This window comes from Amblyomma americanum, chromosome 10 (assembly GCF_052857255.1).
Source record: "Amblyomma americanum isolate KBUSLIRL-KWMA chromosome 10, ASM5285725v1, whole genome shotgun sequence".
Taxonomy (NCBI): Eukaryota; Metazoa; Arthropoda; class Arachnida; order Ixodida; family Ixodidae; genus Amblyomma; species Amblyomma americanum.
In genome coordinates this window covers 4,302,525-4,319,436 of record NC_135506.1, presented here as the reverse complement: position 1 = coordinate 4,319,436, position 16,912 = coordinate 4,302,525, and the positions used below count along the sequence as shown (strand labels likewise).

The 16,912-nt window shown below is 48.4% G+C and overlaps 1 protein-coding gene across 9 annotated transcripts in view; it reads right to left on the bottom strand.

Moving 5' to 3' along the window:
* shot (dystonin-like protein short stop) overlaps window positions 1-16,912 on the bottom strand; it is a 209,469-nt gene that overhangs the window by 70,989 nt on the left and 121,568 nt on the right. For all 9 annotated transcript variants that reach the window (XR_013308990.1, XR_013308991.1, XM_077639200.1 and 6 more), the window contains 15 exons: window positions 14,933-15,099; window positions 14,376-14,491; window positions 13,361-13,842; window positions 12,180-12,406; window positions 10,938-11,718; window positions 9,967-10,236; window positions 9,130-9,192; window positions 8,451-8,542; window positions 8,256-8,370; window positions 6,988-7,165; window positions 6,631-6,788; window positions 5,485-5,975; window positions 4,835-4,979; window positions 4,626-4,709; window positions 3,753-3,947 (listed from right to left, as the gene is read on the bottom strand). Coding sequence is in view for 7 of the 9 variants with exons in the window: in XM_077639200.1 (XP_077495326.1) it covers window positions 3,753-3,947; window positions 4,626-4,709; window positions 4,835-4,979; window positions 5,485-5,975; window positions 6,631-6,788; window positions 6,988-7,165; window positions 8,256-8,370; window positions 8,451-8,542; window positions 9,130-9,192; window positions 9,967-10,236; window positions 10,938-11,718; window positions 12,180-12,406; window positions 13,361-13,842; window positions 14,376-14,491; window positions 14,933-15,099 (3,564 nt within the window). In the remaining 2 variants the exon portion in view is untranslated. The remainder of the gene's footprint in view (window positions 1-3,752; window positions 3,948-4,625; window positions 4,710-4,834; window positions 4,980-5,484; window positions 5,976-6,630; window positions 6,789-6,987; window positions 7,166-8,255; window positions 8,371-8,450; window positions 8,543-9,129; window positions 9,193-9,966; window positions 10,237-10,937; window positions 11,719-12,179; window positions 12,407-13,360; window positions 13,843-14,375; window positions 14,492-14,932; window positions 15,100-16,912) is intronic.

The following is a 16,912-nucleotide window of genomic DNA, read 5'->3' as shown; positions in this document are numbered from 1 at the left end:
TTTAAACTGTAATTGTGACTTCATTAATAATTTTTTTTCCAAAGACCAGGACCCCCCCCCCCCCCAAAAGCATGAGAAGGAACCAGTGCGCCCAGAAGCATATAATACTAATAAAAAAAAAAACCTGTCTCACTTATTTTTCATGTGGAACTTTTCTTCTTAGGTAGCGTTAAGTTGTGAACAAGAGCAAGAAAAAAGAAAGATCACAGGGCAATGCAGAAAAAAAAAATCTTGGTGCCATCCAATGAGCATGTAAATAAGGCTGCAAGAAATTACTTAAAAAATATTGGGGAAAAAAAAAGGCTGCTTCAGAGGCTGTATATAATGAGGCAACAAAATAGTACTATACTCATCCATGCTTCTGATATCAAAAGGATGCCCAGGAAAGTGCAGTGGCATACCTCTTGTGAGCCTTTGACATGAAGAAGACCTAATGAAGTAAAGCTGTTCTTTTTTTCACTTTACAATGTAAATGAAGACCAGACATCTTCATATGACTCGAGACCGAAAAATGATAATGTCCACACATTACCACCTACCCTCCCCAAGAAGCTGTCGTCTGTCGTCTTGTGTGTTTCTTCTCTGTCTTCGTATAAGTTTTGCGCTAACTTCTTCTATATTATGAATGTTAGTTTGCATTTTTTTTTTCCTGCCTTGTGGGCTAAAATTGCATGAAAAATTTTCAGTGTATTTTGTAAAAAAATATGGCATAAAAGCAAGACAAGAACAGTAATATTAATGAACTACTCACACTTCTCTGCACTCCAAAAAAAGTAAAGAGCTGTACATCTCGGAGCTGCTTCTAGGGTTAATCTGGCTTTCTCGAAGGACATCCAATGCCATCATCACAGCTGCCCATACTGCTATCTTGATTAGAGCGTGGACTGGTTGAAACATTGCAGAAAGAAACATTCAAATAAGACTGTAAAGTGCAGCAGCACAAATGTGCAGAAACAAATGCTTTTTTTGCATCTGAATTCAGCTACTCAATATGGGGGGGGGGGGAAAAAAAAGACAGGAAATTGTCTACAAAATAAAAAGCGAACAATGATATTCATGACTCATCCACAGCTGGGAGGACAAAGTGCTGCCAAGAAAGGCTGCAAAAAGAAAATGTAAGAGAAGGAATGAGAGCAGCTGTGAAAACAAAACATCAGTGCCCTTTAAATGCAGATGTTACACGGCGAAAAAGTAAGCCGGCCAAGCTGTAAGAAGCGACATGCTGCATTGGGTAACAAAACACACTGCACGCATGCATAAACAATGAGTGTGTACGAACCAGCCCTCAGTGCACGTACACACTGTACTGACATGCTACATCAATGACAACAGAGTTGTGAGAAACACAATGAAGAAAGGACACAAGCCCTTGCCAGTCCTCATGAGGTGCAGAGGCCAGCAAAAATAGCCAGCAGAGAAGGAGAATTAGAAGTTCACTTCTGCTGTTCTCATCAGTCACCTGTCTTTGTAGAAGAAAGGAAGTAGTTGGTTTGGAATAAGGCAATTTGAGCACAGCAAAGTTATTTATTTGCCATGAAGCACTAATGATGTAGATTCGTGGAGCAGCAGCAAGAAAAGACGAACCAGCTGGTGCTGATATAACCTCTAATATAGTCAAGCATCAGGTATGGTTGGAAGAGAAGTAAAAGAAAAACCCCGGCCGTGTACCAATGCAATGCTGATAGACCCTTTGGGCAGATTGAGTCATGCACTACGGCAATGGATTCTCATGGAGAGTTAGTTTGTTAAGCTGTGCAGAAAACCTGCCATCAAATCGTAATGGATGTGGTTTTGCTAAATTGCAGCCTAAGCACTGGAACTTTTAAGGAGAGCATTCTTGGCTTTTGCAAGCCTTTGACCATACTGGCAAGTATTCCCTTCCTGGCAAAGAAATTTTGGTGATAATGTTTCCCCCTTCCCACTGTTTCCATGCCCCTCTCTTTTATAGCGACAACTATTAAGGGAAAATTTCTCAATTCTGCAGTGTCGTTGGCAAAACATGCGAGATATGAGGAGCAGAAGGCGCCACTCTGACACAGCATAGGATGCCTCTAGGGTCCCTCTACAGCAGTATCTGGCTTTTGCCGCTGCCATCGTCACCGCTCTGACGCAGGTGGGTGTGGCACAAGTCTTCTCTGTCTCTTTCTCATCTCATTCGCTCAATCCTTCACCTCTTCCTAGAGCACGCAACAGCAGTACGACAGGCTCGTACACTTTCCTTTTCTTCCTGTGTTCAGCCACTTGTACATGTGCAAACTAAAGGCCGGCACCATTTGTGCAGTCAGCAGTACATTCAGCACTGTAAATAGCTGTTACTGAATATTGCAGAGCACCGAAAGTTTCTCTTCGTCCAATGTTCGAGCCTCAACCACCTCCATGGGACTACTGCCACATTACATCAAACAAGCCAGCTTGTCATAAGAAGTCGGAGTTCTCCTCTCGGCCATTACCATCAACTTTTTCTACCCAACATGATGACTGCATACTTTACACAGATGTCGCCATAACCTCAACGGGGGGATAAACTGCTTTTATAAGCCCGACACACCCTCAACTCTACAGCCGCCAGACCTACTGTATTGAAAGTTCATCACCTCTTCCCTTGGAGCTCCAAGCGATTTTAAATGCCATAGCAGCTTTACATGACGACCCTTTTTATAACCAGGTACACCTATTCACTCATTCCCAAGAAGTTCTCAAGCACGTAAAGAAAGTGCGTGGTACCCTTCGGGTTTCCCAGGACATACATGCTGCTTGCAAATCTTACCCAGTCCCTATAGTCATACACTGGCTTCAAGCACGCACAGATGTCGATAGCATCGCATCTGACATGTCATCTCGTTTAGCGGACGTACCGCAAACACCTCCTGCCTCTTTGCCACCAGATCCACTTCTGACACATTTAACATCTTCAGCCTCCCTCAGGCGGCGTACACGTGCTCTTATTCCCCCGTGTACCCACCCCCTTCCTCCCAACCTATCACGGATGGAGGAGGTCTCTCTGAGGCGGCTGCGTGTCGGAGTGGCCGTTACGCCTGCAGTTCGCCAACAGTGGCAAAGTGAGAAGATTCCTGTGCCAGAAAAATGCCCTCACTGCGACACACCCGCTTCTGACACCACTGTTCACCACCTATTGTGGACTTGCCCAGGAACTTCGCTGGTGCGCGCTCGCGTTCTGCAGGAGGCAGGCCTGTCCTCAAACAATGACTCCGATTTCAACTTGTGGATAACGAAAAACATTTACGCCTGAGGATTATGTGACTTTTTACACCTTACTGGACTCCATGCCTTTTTGTAACCTATTAATGTAATAACGTTCATTAATGGCATCACGTTTTATGCAGTGCGGCACATTTAGCGTCCTAAATAAATTATAATAATATTGCATTACACAAGGAGAGTAATCACTGGCTTTTTTTTTTTCTGATGACTACAATGACTAACACCATAGGTTCCACTAAGATGGTCCTCATTCCTTTCCTTGTGCAGAAGACTATGTTGCAGTTCTGTACCGATGCTCAGCACAGTACAGCTGTCCTGCAGTTGTGCACCAATGCTAAGCACCGCAGTTCTACACACCTCAAAGCAGAGCTGTACTGCAGTTTAATGGTGCCAAGCAACCACAGTTGACTTGCAGCATAGCTATAACTACTGACTCAATCTGAAATTATAACAAGGCGTGCTCTGCTTGAGAGCCCCACACTATGGCCAGAGCAGAAGGAAAAGGAAGAACACCGGACTAGACCACCCACCTGCTGGTCCAGTGCTTTCGCCAGGTCCTCGGCCAGGGCCAGGTAGCGGGCATTGAGTTCATTCACTTCAGCCTCCACTCCACGCCCGTCGGGCGTTGACTCCTGGAGCCGGCGCCGCTTGGCGAGGCTGCCATCCAGGCTCGGGTGGTCTTGCTCGAGGCCCTCCGCAAAGCGCTGCAGCCGCAGGCCGTAGATCTGCCACACACACAGGACGAGGGGGGAACGGCGTCGTAGCGACTGCAGACGAGCCCCAGCGAGGCCACACCACGGGGTCCAGGATCCGTTTAGGCTAACCAGGAAGGGCCGATTTTTTTGTTTGGTTGGGCAAGCCAGGTGGGGCAAGGGCAAGGGCCGTGCAAGGTCTTCGGGCGGGCGCTTCGACGCAGGGAGGCGGCGGCGGCAGGGCGCAAGGCGGCAAGAGCCAAAGCCGGAGTCCTATTCTAGGTAGCACACACGATGCAGATGACGGGCTGCCGCTCTCGTTCCCCTCTGTGTCCACGGCACCCTACGCTTTCTTTCTTTGCACTTTTTTTTTATTTATTTTGCCAGAGTGCACAGAGAGAGCGGACACATCAAGGAAGCGGTGGCGGCGGGCGGCAGTTCGCGCTCTCCGCCGGGCTGTTCCTGCTGTACAAAGCAAGCGGCACACTCAAGCAAAAAAAAAGAGAGGAGGAGGAGGAGGAGGAGACACACAAGGTGGTGCACGGAGACAGCACACGCGCAGGGAAGTCGCAAGCGGCCCTGGCGGGCAAGCTGCATTCATGCACCGCCACCGCCCGCTGCAGGGAGGAAGGGGGAGTCAAAAAAATGAGATAACATCGGCAGGGCCCCGTGGCGTGGTCCCCGGGTGGCATGCTGAGGAAAGCCACCAACCTGCGCCTCCCGGGTGAACCTTCCTCCCAGCACGTTCACCTCCTCAATGCGCGGCCTCCTGCCACTGATCTCATTGTACAGGTCCTGAGGCAACACACAAGGTAGAGGTTGAACCATCACTGAAGCACAATGTCCCCTGTCCCCCCAACCCCGTCTCAAGTACTACCAGCGTGTACCCACAACCAGCCAGAGCCCAAAGGCCACCTCACCAGAGCTTGCTGCCGGTCCACGGAGGGGCGGGCTGTCTTCACTGCGTTCACTCGCACTGTAGCCTGGCTGGCCCAGTGCCGCTCCTCATCCATCTTGTTACGGTAGGCACGCAGCAGCTCGGAAGCAGCCTCGCAACTGCGCAGCCTGCAACACCAATATATACGCTTCAAGCACACAAAGAAGACAGCAATATGAACTACAGCGAACTCTCATTATGCTGAAATCCTTTAAGACAAATTTTGTGATATGATCACCAATGTACAAAAAGTCCACTGAATACAAACTGTTTTGCAGCTTCCCAGCTAAGAAAAGCTTTCACAGTGACCACATTTTACAGCACTCTGCACAGTGGTATTCATGGAGCATGTCAAAGCGCTATCAAAGCAAGCAAGCAAAAAAAAAGTGTTTCTTTCATGCCTGCCTGAAATTGTGCGGAAGCTTCCTTACACAGGTTCTTTTTTTGCACTGCAATATTATGTCCAGGCTATGCTCTCTAGGCTGCAGAATATCACACCAACATGCTGTAGATGCCTCGGGGGGCCATACACAATCGCAAACTACTGCAACAAGCCAGGCAGCGACAGAACAAGATGACATTCTGCAAGGCATTACAGCTGTGAAAGTGTGGGACCACCAAGCAAACGCTCACCGTTCAGCCAGCTGGTTAGCTGCATTGTCCCATCGGCGCACCACCTTGCGCAGGTCATCCTCGAGTTTCCGTACATCTGGGTGTGAGTAGGCACTGGGGCGCGAGCGCTCTGTCACTTTGCGGACACTAGCCACATCCTCAGCCAATCGGTCTAGCTGAGGCTGCTGCTGCTGCAGCTCCAGCTGCAACGCAACCAGGTCTTCGTGTGTCTGCCTCAACGCATTCTGCTCCTCGGGCATGGAGCCCTGGGCAGCCAGCTGCTCTTCCACAGAGGACACAAATGTTGTGGCCTCCGAGAGCCCATGGTTGGCGATCTCCACTGCCTTGAGTCGCTCGACATACAGGTGGGAGAGATTCCAGATGCGGTCCCAGAGGCGCACCACACCGTCGTGGCGGTCCTGGGTGGTGGGCGTCTTCTTGGTCATCTGCTTGAAGGCCACCCTCATCTCGGCTACCTGAGGCTCCAGGTCTTGCAGTCCTTCCTCAAACTCCTGCAGATGCAACCAGCCACCACGAGAGCAAGAATGCGTGCTCAACAGCCATGAGGAAACCAGCTCGTTTATGCCACACTTCCAAGTGTGTCACTTCTCTGAACAGAGCTTCATTTCCTGCCTAACAACAAATCCAAAACTGACCAAGAACACACAATGAAACAGCAAAGAGCCCACAATGGCTTGGTCCGACATCTTTTTCTCCGATGCATAGCTAAGCATACTTATCACTAGTAGCCAAAGTTTGTGTCACATGTAAATGCAAGGTCACACAGCATGGCTCTCAATGTCACTGACACTGCGTCATGATTAGCGATTTCACTACCAACTATGTTACCAACTGCTGTGCTGAACATGGGTCCTAGTCTGCAACATATGCTGCCATAAATGGATCTGAAGGTAGCTGCAAAGCATAAAATCACTTCCAACACATACAAGCTACTTTCCTGCAAACATCGTCTAAAATGTTAATTGTCATTGCAGCTGGACTGATCAGACACTTTTCAGCTACAGTTTGTCTGTAGACACATAACCACCATTTAAAGCCAGCTAAAGCGAATTGCGTCTGCTGAGAAGCCTATGACATGACAAGGATAATTAACAGCCACCAAACTGCGCCACCTTCGCTGGTTACTGAGGCCGAAGACCAACCCACCTTGTGCTGTACCACGAGGGCATCGAGGCTGTCGACATCACGTGGGATGGGTGCCTGCACCCGCGAATTCAGTGTGCGCTCCTTCTCCTGCAGCTGCTTCTCAAGTCGTGCTGACAGATCAGCAAAACGACGGCTTGGGCTCTCTGGCGATTTCTCGGCTGGAAAGACACACGCTAAGTAAGGCATCGGTGCGTATAAACTTTCAATAATGCTTGCAAGTCCCTGTTGTCAAAGTGACTGGTAGCGAAACGGCCAGCAATAAGCTCCACTGGTCTAAGTTTAAATCTCGTTCCAGTTCTGCACTCATATAGGAACCTTCTAGAGTGCATAGACATTAAAATAAAGAGGGCATCTTACCTTCTTCTTCACGGAGTTTCGCCAGAAGATCCTCAAACAACTTGTTGCACAGGCGAACCTCCTCACGTAGGCGTCGCATATCGGGGTCAGTTGGGTCACCCTCGGCAAGCAACTTCTCGGCATCCTCATTGAGCGCCCGGATGATGGACTCACGCTGGCTTGGCTCCATGGCTCGGAACTGTAACATGCAGCCCGCCATTCGCAAAATCATTCTCTCAAACTATCAGCTCCATAATATAACTTGAACTGAGTTATCACAAACAACCTCTGCATTTATATTGCGCACCACATGACCACATTTTCAAGAATACAAGTGGTAGGAGACATCTCCTGGTAACCAGAAAACAATGTAAAAAAAAAGGCCATTAACTGCCCACTAAAATTACAGGCATATTCTACACACCACGTAACCATAGTTTGCACACTTTTAAGAATACGAGTGGAAGAAAACAACTGGTAACGAGTAACCAATGCAAAAAAAATAAAGTCAGTACCTGTCCACTAAAATTACAGGCACTTAGCAAATATATGGCATTAAAATTGCATCCATAAAGAAACAAGAGTGGGCAGTTGGCATCTATTCATAATGAGTCAATAACTATGCTCGTTTTTATACACTGGGATCAGCTTGTTCGATGACAAAAGGAGACCGCGCATCGTTCCTGCTTGTAGTCCCTTAGTGCATACCTTTGTCGACAGTTTCATGCGTGCAGCTTTTCAATATGATCAGTGAAAGCTTCAGCACAATTGGGCTCTGTAGAGCACACTTTTATGTACACAGCCTGCAATGACCTAAAGGGAGGATGCAGAGATCGGAGGTGAAGTTTTCAATTTTTTTGGTATAGAGCAAGGAAATTTGGCATGCTTAATGAGAAGTCCACTGAATGCTTAAATAAAAAATGTCACTGAAACATCTTTAGTTTTGACAAAATAAATTTCTATATGCTTCACTGCTTTACCAAACTTGCAGAAAGCCTAGTGTGACAACATGCTGGAAGCCTGCAGTCCCTTTCAAGTTTTATGCAAAGCAATGGCCGATGCAGTGACATTCTCCAAATATTTTTGGCAGCCAGATTTTTTCCTACACAAAATGTTATATTATCCACGCTTGCATAATGCCTTCTCTATCATCATGTCAAATTATTGACAGAAAAAATATTCATGATTCAAGATTTCATGATTTGATCAGTGCATCCCACCTTAACAACTGAGGAAATATGCAATGTTCAGCTGCAGTCAGCAACAACCCCATCTTCTCGACAACATACCGTCTTGAGATCCCAAGCCTTGACAATCTTGATGGTGGCAAAGATCATGTTGAGCCGCAGCTTGTGCTGCTTCTTCGTCCACAGCTTCACCACAATGTCGTACTTGCGCTTGAGGCTGCACATGCAAACGGGGACAAGCAGTGTTTTGGTCTCACCAAGATGAACCAGGCAGCCAAGGCGAGGCAGCACACTCACCTCTCCGCCAGCTCGATGGCCTCGGGGTTCGGAGGTGGGATCATGAAGCAGACGCCAGGCACCTGGCCTTCATGCCCCTTGGAGTTGGCCACCTGTGGGAGAAAGAAGCGCGGTTGAAGGACCTCAGCCCAACTTCATCAACCTCACAGAGGCAAAATCTCTAGTAGTCCCAAGAGCTATAGCTGCAACGTCTTACTCATGGGAAAAAAAAAAAAAAATTGACAGTGTGTGCAGATATCCATTCATGTAACAAAAAAAACTGGTACACGATTTTTCTAGTGAATCTTTCGGTAGGACCTTGAGAGTGAACTGGCTGAAGCACCACAAGAAAAAGCAGAAAGTGAGAAAAAAAAAAAGGAATCACCTCATGATGCACCTTTTTTTTTTTTGGAAGGGGGGGGTCGGTGGGGGGAACCAATTTATCAACAAGAGTGACAAGAAAAACTGCCTACTTGCATGGCAGTTTTTGCAGAGGAATGAATGCAGAGGCAACGATAGGGAGAAAACTGACAGGAGCAGCAGAGCTTTGCCTCCAAACTGAGCTTGCAAGGCAGAAGCAGGCTTTGGTATCTGCTATAGAACATCAACTCTGGCTGTTACTAACCATATGCAGAACAATTTGTTGTTTTTTTCTTCAAATCTATGCATCCGCAGCACTTGCAAAGCTAAACTGGCTCACCTTCCATCGGTCTCTCTGGGTGTTGTCATGCAGCCAGCATTGCTCTCCACGCGCCACAGTCATCTGGAAAAAAAGACAACACCAATGTCAGCCACAAAGGCAAAGTCTGATATTGTGCTCAATTCTGCCCACAGCCGTGAACCCGAAACGGATAGAAAAAGGGGAAACTATAGATGAGCAAAATGTTCTCATACCTCATCCACTGCTCTTATCAATGGGTCTAGAAACTGCACGAGCTTGGCCAAGCAGTGTAAACAAAAAAATTAACCAGCAAACAGTGAATGATTGTTGTGCTCCTAGTTTATGAATATATGCTTGCTGGCCCCATGTCGTATTTTAATAACAATAATGAACGAATTGCTCACATCTTCTAAGAGACATGCAACTCTGTTTGGAAAATAGATGCATGGAATTGTATGGTGCGTCAAGATCTAAAAATGGTCTCTTTCGTCTGCCCTGGCCCACTCCTCAGCAGCTCGGCATCACTACTGTTGTTATCAACGGCACTTTACAAGTGAGCATTTCAAACACTTGCTCTCAGGTGTGACCTCTGCTTTCCATCCCATCCAACCTTCTCCATGCTGTCCCATCCCTAGTGGCCCCCAGCGTGTATTCTCACAACCACAAGATAAACTTGCGCCCTCCAGCGCCACTGCTAGCACTGCAACTAGGCCTGTTGTAGCAGACATCTGCAGTGTCACATTCTTTTTGCTACTCTTTTGAGCAGTCTCAACACATTCACGAATTAAGACTACACAAAAAAAAGGCAACAAGTGGAAACCAAGCTGTGGTAAAGTTTGGTAAGCATTCCAGGCAGCGACATGATCGCCCACTCACATTGAGCTGGCTGTAGCTGCAGACAGCGGTGACCCGCAGTGGACGGGGCAAGGGCGCGCGGCGCTGCTTGAGGGGCAGTACCTGACGCGAGCGCTCGAGCAGCGCATTGACAATGCCCGCGTAACGCGCCAAGTCCTCGCGCAGCTCCTGCATCTGCTGCAGCAGCCGCTCGCCCTCTTCCAGCGAAAAGCTGGGTCGGCTGAAAGTCGTGTTGAGTCGCTCTTCTCCGCGCTGCAACCACTGCTCGCACTCGCGAGCCTCCTTGAAGAACTGCACGCGCCGCCACGAGCGAAAGAAAGCATAGGTCAAACACTGCCTGCAAGCTATGAGTAGGTATGAATGAAATAGCATATCTAGCTTTTACTTTTGATGTTGTGGCAATTAGACGAACTCAAACACTTTAAGCAGCTCAGTTGCACAGTGTATTTGTAGACATCCTAACGACACAAGAACTATCCGAGCTTTATACATCAGGGAGAATGAAACAGAGCTAGAGAAATGTCTGGACAGGCAAATGCATCAATAACTATTTGAACTGTACTGCGAGGCTAGAACTACACAGAAAACACAAAATCGCTTCCTTGCAGTGACTGGATGGCCATGAAAGAAATGAATCTAACACATGCTCTTTCCTACAATTCCTACTGAGCCAGCACTGAACAATGGGTGCATGGTAACGCATCTGGTGCATTGAAGAAAGGTCAGCAAATGTGAGGCCGGAAATTTTTGGCTCAGGTACTGTGCAAGAAGGACAAAAGGAGAGACTTGCACAGCTAGCAGTGCAGCTGGCAAAGCCGCCAGCATGCCTGACAAAACTACCAAACGCCTGACAAAGCTAGCATGACCGGAAAGGCAGGCCTAATCCCGGCATAAGTCTCTCATGGCTTCTAGATGTGAACAACAGGCAGACTGGACAACATGGCTGCACGTCAAACACATGTTAAAGTGCACTGCCTCCGTGCATGCCTCACCTGGTGGTAGTGCGCGGCGTGTCGCAGGTGAGCCTCGAGCGCCCGCAGCAGCTCCAGCAGCCAAGCCCACTGTGCCTGCAGTGCGCTTAGCTGGGCCTCGATGGCGCGTGCAGCCGGGTGCTGCTGCCGCACCAGTGACGAGCCCTGGTCCAGTGTTGCATTGAAGGCCGACTCGCGTGCCTCCACTTCGGCTGTCAGGGTGCCCTGGTGCTGCTCCAGCTCCACCAGATTCAGAGTGGGACTACTCCAGTCACGCATCACCTCTGGCTGCTGCCGCTCTGAAAGCCAGCGCAGCTCAGCAGCTGCTGACTGAGCAAACTCCAGCAGAGCATCCAGGTCGCTCAGGCGCTTGTTGGACAGCACTAGCAGCTCCGAGTAGGCGCGTTCCAGCTGCGCCAGCTGCTTCTGGTACTGGGCCCGTTCCTCACTACCCTCTTCGAAATGGCCCTGCCTCGAGATGCACATGTCCACATTCTTCTGGAACTGGTCGATGAGACGGTGGTCAGCCTGGTGGCGCTCAAGGGCCACCTGCACGGCTGGCACCTCGCAGCCCCAGTCAGCCGCCTCGAGCTGCCGCAACTTCTCCTGCACCCAGTCGAGGCAGCTCTGCAGGAACTTGAGATACTCATGCGTCTCCACCAGCCGGCTCTCCGAGATCACCTGCCGCTGCTTAGTCACCTTGCGCTCCTCCAGCTTGTACTGCTTGCTGGTGAGCGGTGCCAGCAGCCGCTGCTGGTAGGCCAGCCGCAGGTTGGACCAGCGCTCATGAAGCTTTTGCACCCTGGGTGAGGGCGGGGAAGGAACGGCAAAGTCATTAACCAGTCATGCCAAGAAGGCTCCTGCTGCTTCTGCCATGCAAAGCTTGTCTCCTGGCATCCTCAGGCATCAGAACTTTTAGTTATCAGAGGAAGTGCTTGCGTCAAAGCACCAAAAGCATAGCCATCAGTGATGGCATTGACCTTTCAACCAATACGAGCGGAAAGCAGAGTTTCATTCCTTTATTTTTTTTTATATAGTTCTTCTCTAGGTGGATATTGCCCATGAGACATTGTCAACTTCACTGCAGAAGTAGCAACAGAATTGTGTGCAAACTAACGTTTCCTTTCGTACTGGAGCTACCTACACAGGGATAAACATGCACAAAAATGCATACATGTCAGTGTCCTATCAGAGTTGAAAATTTACGCTTCTGGCAACACCTGTGGTGAAAGAATTGGTGTATAGGGGAAAGGCGGTGCTTACAGCTTGTGCAGCTCTGAGGCTCGATGGTAGCGGCCGTCGAAAAGCAGCTGTACGTCTCGGAAGAGGGCTTTCAGGGTGTCCTCGATGTGGCGCAGGTCACGCTCCACCTGGTCACAGACGCGCTTGGCGTCGGCCGGATGGAGCCGCCCGAGCCGTGGCTCCTCCTCCGCAATGCGCCGCTCCACGTCATCGAGGCGGTTATCACAGGACTTGGCCTCACGGTGAACCTGCCAGGTGTTCAACACAATTTAGTCGGTGGCAACAATGTATCTCGCAAAACTGAGGCTTTTCCAAGATTCAGTCCAAAAAAGAGGAAAAAATCAAATATTCGTATATGTCAGCAAGTCACCACTGGTTTACCCCTTCGATATCAGTCCCACCACGCACCATGTGCACATTACGGAATGAAAAACTAAGAAGCAGGATGCATCAGGAAATTGTGGTAAATCGAGGGAGAGTATGCTAAAATGAATTTCTAGTTTCTTTTTCCCATTTAACTGAAACTTAAAAGAAAAAAGTTACTGGCAGGTTCCACACATGCAACCATTGAAATGATAATTATAAAATTTGCAGAGGTAGACGCTTTCCTCGCACAAAGCAAGAGAGGAGGCTGCAGGCTAAGCATTAACTCTATGCCATCAAGTGCAACCTAACTAGTGGCCATTCCAGGTGCTGGCATCTTAGCAAAATGGCAGCTGGCACCTCTCTGGGTAACCAAACTAATGTTCGAACCATGCTATGCCCCAAACACACTTTAAAGAGACACTGAGGAAAAATTCATACAATTTGTTCTCGTCAATAATGAATTCTGGCTAAGCAGATGTTCGTCGGCAGCAGAAGACGTATTTATTGGTGAAAAAAATTGAATTTTATTTTGCCTCCGCTCAATTCAAACTCCTGACTTCAAGTCCGAAAAGAGCTCAGTGATCACTGTTTGGAAGTGAACGGCGGTGCAGCCTAGCCTCATTGGTACGTGTAAAAAAAAAAAAAGTATTTTCGCCACCACGGCCTGCTTACGAAACCGGCCACTGGTGGTGATGCTTGCATTTTTTTTATTGACCTTTGCCTAGAAAAGATGTATCAGATAGGGTAAGGTATTTGTCATCAGAACACAGAACTCTTATCAGTACAGACCAATTTCAATTCGCCCTTGTGTGTCCCTTTAAATGACATCACTGTACCTTCTCGGCAAGCCTCTGCAGCCGCTCAAGCCGTGCTGCCTCATCCCGCAGGGCCCGGTCCCGGTCGGCATGCGCAGTCAGCATGCGCTGCCAGGATGCCTCCAGATTGTCGGGGGTGAGCTCGGCATCCACGTGAAGCCGCTGCTCCCTCACCAACGAGTGGACTTCGTCGCGCCACAGCTTGTGCAGGCGCTGCTTGTCCTGCTGCCGCGGAGGCACCTCCTCTTGGCGGAAGCGCACGTTCTCCGTCTGCAGCTGCTTCACTTCGGAGAGCGTCGGTGGGAAGCTGCGGCTCTGTAGCGTGGCGGTGCTCTGGCGCAGCCACGTGTGTAGGCTGCTCGAAAGCTCCCGGTACTCCTCCGCCTTGCGCAGCTTCTCGTCTTCCGCAAACGGGTGGTGGCTCGCTGGCTCAGGGAACACATCATACAGCGAGGATATGTACGTGATGAGGGACTTCTCGTCCGGCTGGGGAGTGTCCACATCTGTTTTGGGGAATGTAATGGCCAATTTTACCACTGGTTTCGCTTGCTGCGCATCAGCAGTAACAACACACAACTGCAACACATGTGGCCGACAATCTACATTCCTCTGCCCTTCTACCCGATTCGTCTGTCCCCTTGCCAACCTGCAACTAGTGCCCTCCTGTGCATTTTCTCGTAACCACAAGGCTCAACAGCACCCTACAATGGTACTGCTTGCAACTAGGTTTGCCGAAGCAGAAGAAACATGTTGCAATAAAATGGTGATTTGGGCCAGCTGGTTCCAATCTGTGACGAGGAACCTGCACCTGTTCTGTCTAGTTTTTTTTTTCCTTCAGTGTGTCTTCACCTTATAATGCTGCAATTTTTCTACACCATGGATCGAAACCAACTGGCCCAAATCACCGTGCTATTGAAGCTGCAGCCTTTGCAGTGATACGCTCCGAACATACTCTGCCATGCTGCTGGTCACTGCCCATTTTTAGAAGGCACGGAAAGGCAACCACTGTTGAAAACAAGCGCAACAGAAGGCTAACCTTCGGGGTCCAAGAGCCTTGTGACGCCGAGCTCTCTCTCGGCAACTGAGAAAGCCACCTCGAGATTCTCGCGGACCGTTCGCGTCCGGCACGAACGGAAATCCACAAGGTCGGGTCTGGATTAGGAAGCAGAAAAACAAATTGAAAATTGGTAGAACCAGCAGTTGTGCTGGGACAAAAAGCTCTCACCAGGTGCACAGAGAGCATATTTTCAATATCAAAACGCACAGCATCGTGCACGTGGAAGCTTCTATGTACTTATGGCAAAAGAAGTTGATAAACCTGAGTGAACTGGGAAATTAGAAACGGCTTCACATGAAAAACAGCAGCAATGCAAAGTCTTCCACAAGTTCCAGTTTCGCAGTCACACTCACAGCTAGAAATCGCCAGCTGACATGATTCCGGACTATGACCCTAAAATGGGATGGCCTTTCAATGCAGTGGGAAGTATCATTGTCAGCCTAATCACATCCACCGCAGGACAAGGCCTTAAACACTGCCCTCCCTGTCCTACGGATCATGTACCAGCATCCAAAGAGCCCAATCGGCAGCCTTACCGGTTTCGGTGAATAATTGCATTGAAGGCCAGTCCATCGCGCCAGCTGGAGGTGAAGTCCCGCACCTTGACGCCTGGATACCTGTCGGTGGTTCGCTGAGCCCAGCGAAGGAGGGCATCCTTCGCTGTTAGGCTCTCGTTGTTCTGGGTGAAGGTGATGTCCGAGATCTGCACAGAAAGCAAGCGTGCCACATGACACCCATGTCAAGAAAGCGGGCACCCTTTGCAACACCTCGCCAAAACAAACATAATTTCTTGATTTTCATTTGCACCCACAGCCAATGCCCAAACTCCTATAGCATGTAAAAAGTTGATTTCAACATGATTTGTGCATCTTTACTTAATTGGTACAGGTAGGTAACAGCATACACATATAGCTTGGTTTGCAGATAAGCAAATGAATATATAAACTGGTGGCACACTGCAGTGTCGTAGCATTAAAAGGCAAGTGCGCTTTCCTAATGTTCTCGAACCAGTATCAACAGCAAGAAAGAACTGAAGGGATGCCCAGGTGAAAACAGCATATCAACAAGAATGTTCACCGAAGATTCGATACGGCTACATGCTGCAGCTACAGCACAACAGAATCCTATTCAATGTAGAGATCTCTAGCATGGACCCCTAATAGCAGGCTAAAATGAGATTTTCCTTTATTATTATTGAGTGGTGTTTGTGCAGCCCACTTAAGCAAATTGTCACTTAGGGCTGTGATATTAGCGTCGACCCTTCATGAGCTTCTGATGCATGCAGAAAGTGAAATATGCGACTGAATTATAAATGTGACAGGAGGTGAAAATGCCTAAAAAGCATGACAGAAGAGGTGTCGTTTAAGCACGCAGCAAACTAGGCATGCTATCTTGGTGACTGCGACAAAACCGAGATGTGCAGTTCACAAGTACAACTTTAAGCAGTGGAGGCAGTTTTGGTTTATGGGGGTTTAACGTCCCAAAGCGACTCAGGCTATTAGGAACGCCGTAGTGAAGGTCTCCGAAAATTTCGACCACCTGGGGTTCTTTAACGTGCACTGACATCGCACAGTACACGGGCCTCTAGAATTTCGCCTCCATCGAAATTCGACCGCCGCGGCCGGGATCGAACCCGTGTCTTTCGGGCCAGCAGCCGAGCGCCGTAACCACTCAGCCACCGCGGCAGCTGTGGAAGCAGTTTTAAGCACATTCAGCACTTCACTACAAGCAATGCGACAAATGCATGCACAAGTGGCATGAAGTTCATGCAAAGGAAGAAGAGACATGCAAAAGCTCATGCTTACGTTATCAATCTGAAAAGGAGAAGGAAAGAATTATTATTTGATAGCTCTGCATTTGAGGGAAATGCTTCGCCATATAATTGCTGAGAAATAACATGCAATAACCTCCCGCATAAGCATGATAAATGATTGCATTCAGGAGTGCGATGCTACCACCCAGTAAGAACTATGTATGATTTCTGTGTATGACTTTATTATAAACTATGTACAAGCTGTGAGCATCATCACCTCATCAACTATGTATGACTGATATCGACTATGTATGACTGACATAAACTGTATATGTTGATTTCTCCTACATACAATCAAGTAAAACTCATGCAGGCACTGAATTTCTTAATGCTACTGTTTTATGAACCACGCACCACCACATACACGAAACAAAAAAAGATCGACACTAAAATCCTGCAATAATATTATTAACAACATCCTCCATTCATCCTGCGGGATCCCTTTCTGAATATACAGGTTGTCCCAGCTAACTTTAGCCAGGGTTTTAAAATATACCGCTGCGCTCTAAGACAACGCGGCCAAATGCATGTTGCTGGCTGATGTATGGAGCAGCTCACACTATTTTTTGTATTGTGCTTAACTGCATAACAAGTCGAGATTAATTAACCAACTTCGCAAGCAACGAAGAAAGACGAAAAAGTCAAACGAGAAAGCTGTAGAACGGTCCATGAAACATCCAATTGAACAGTTAGCTGGGACACC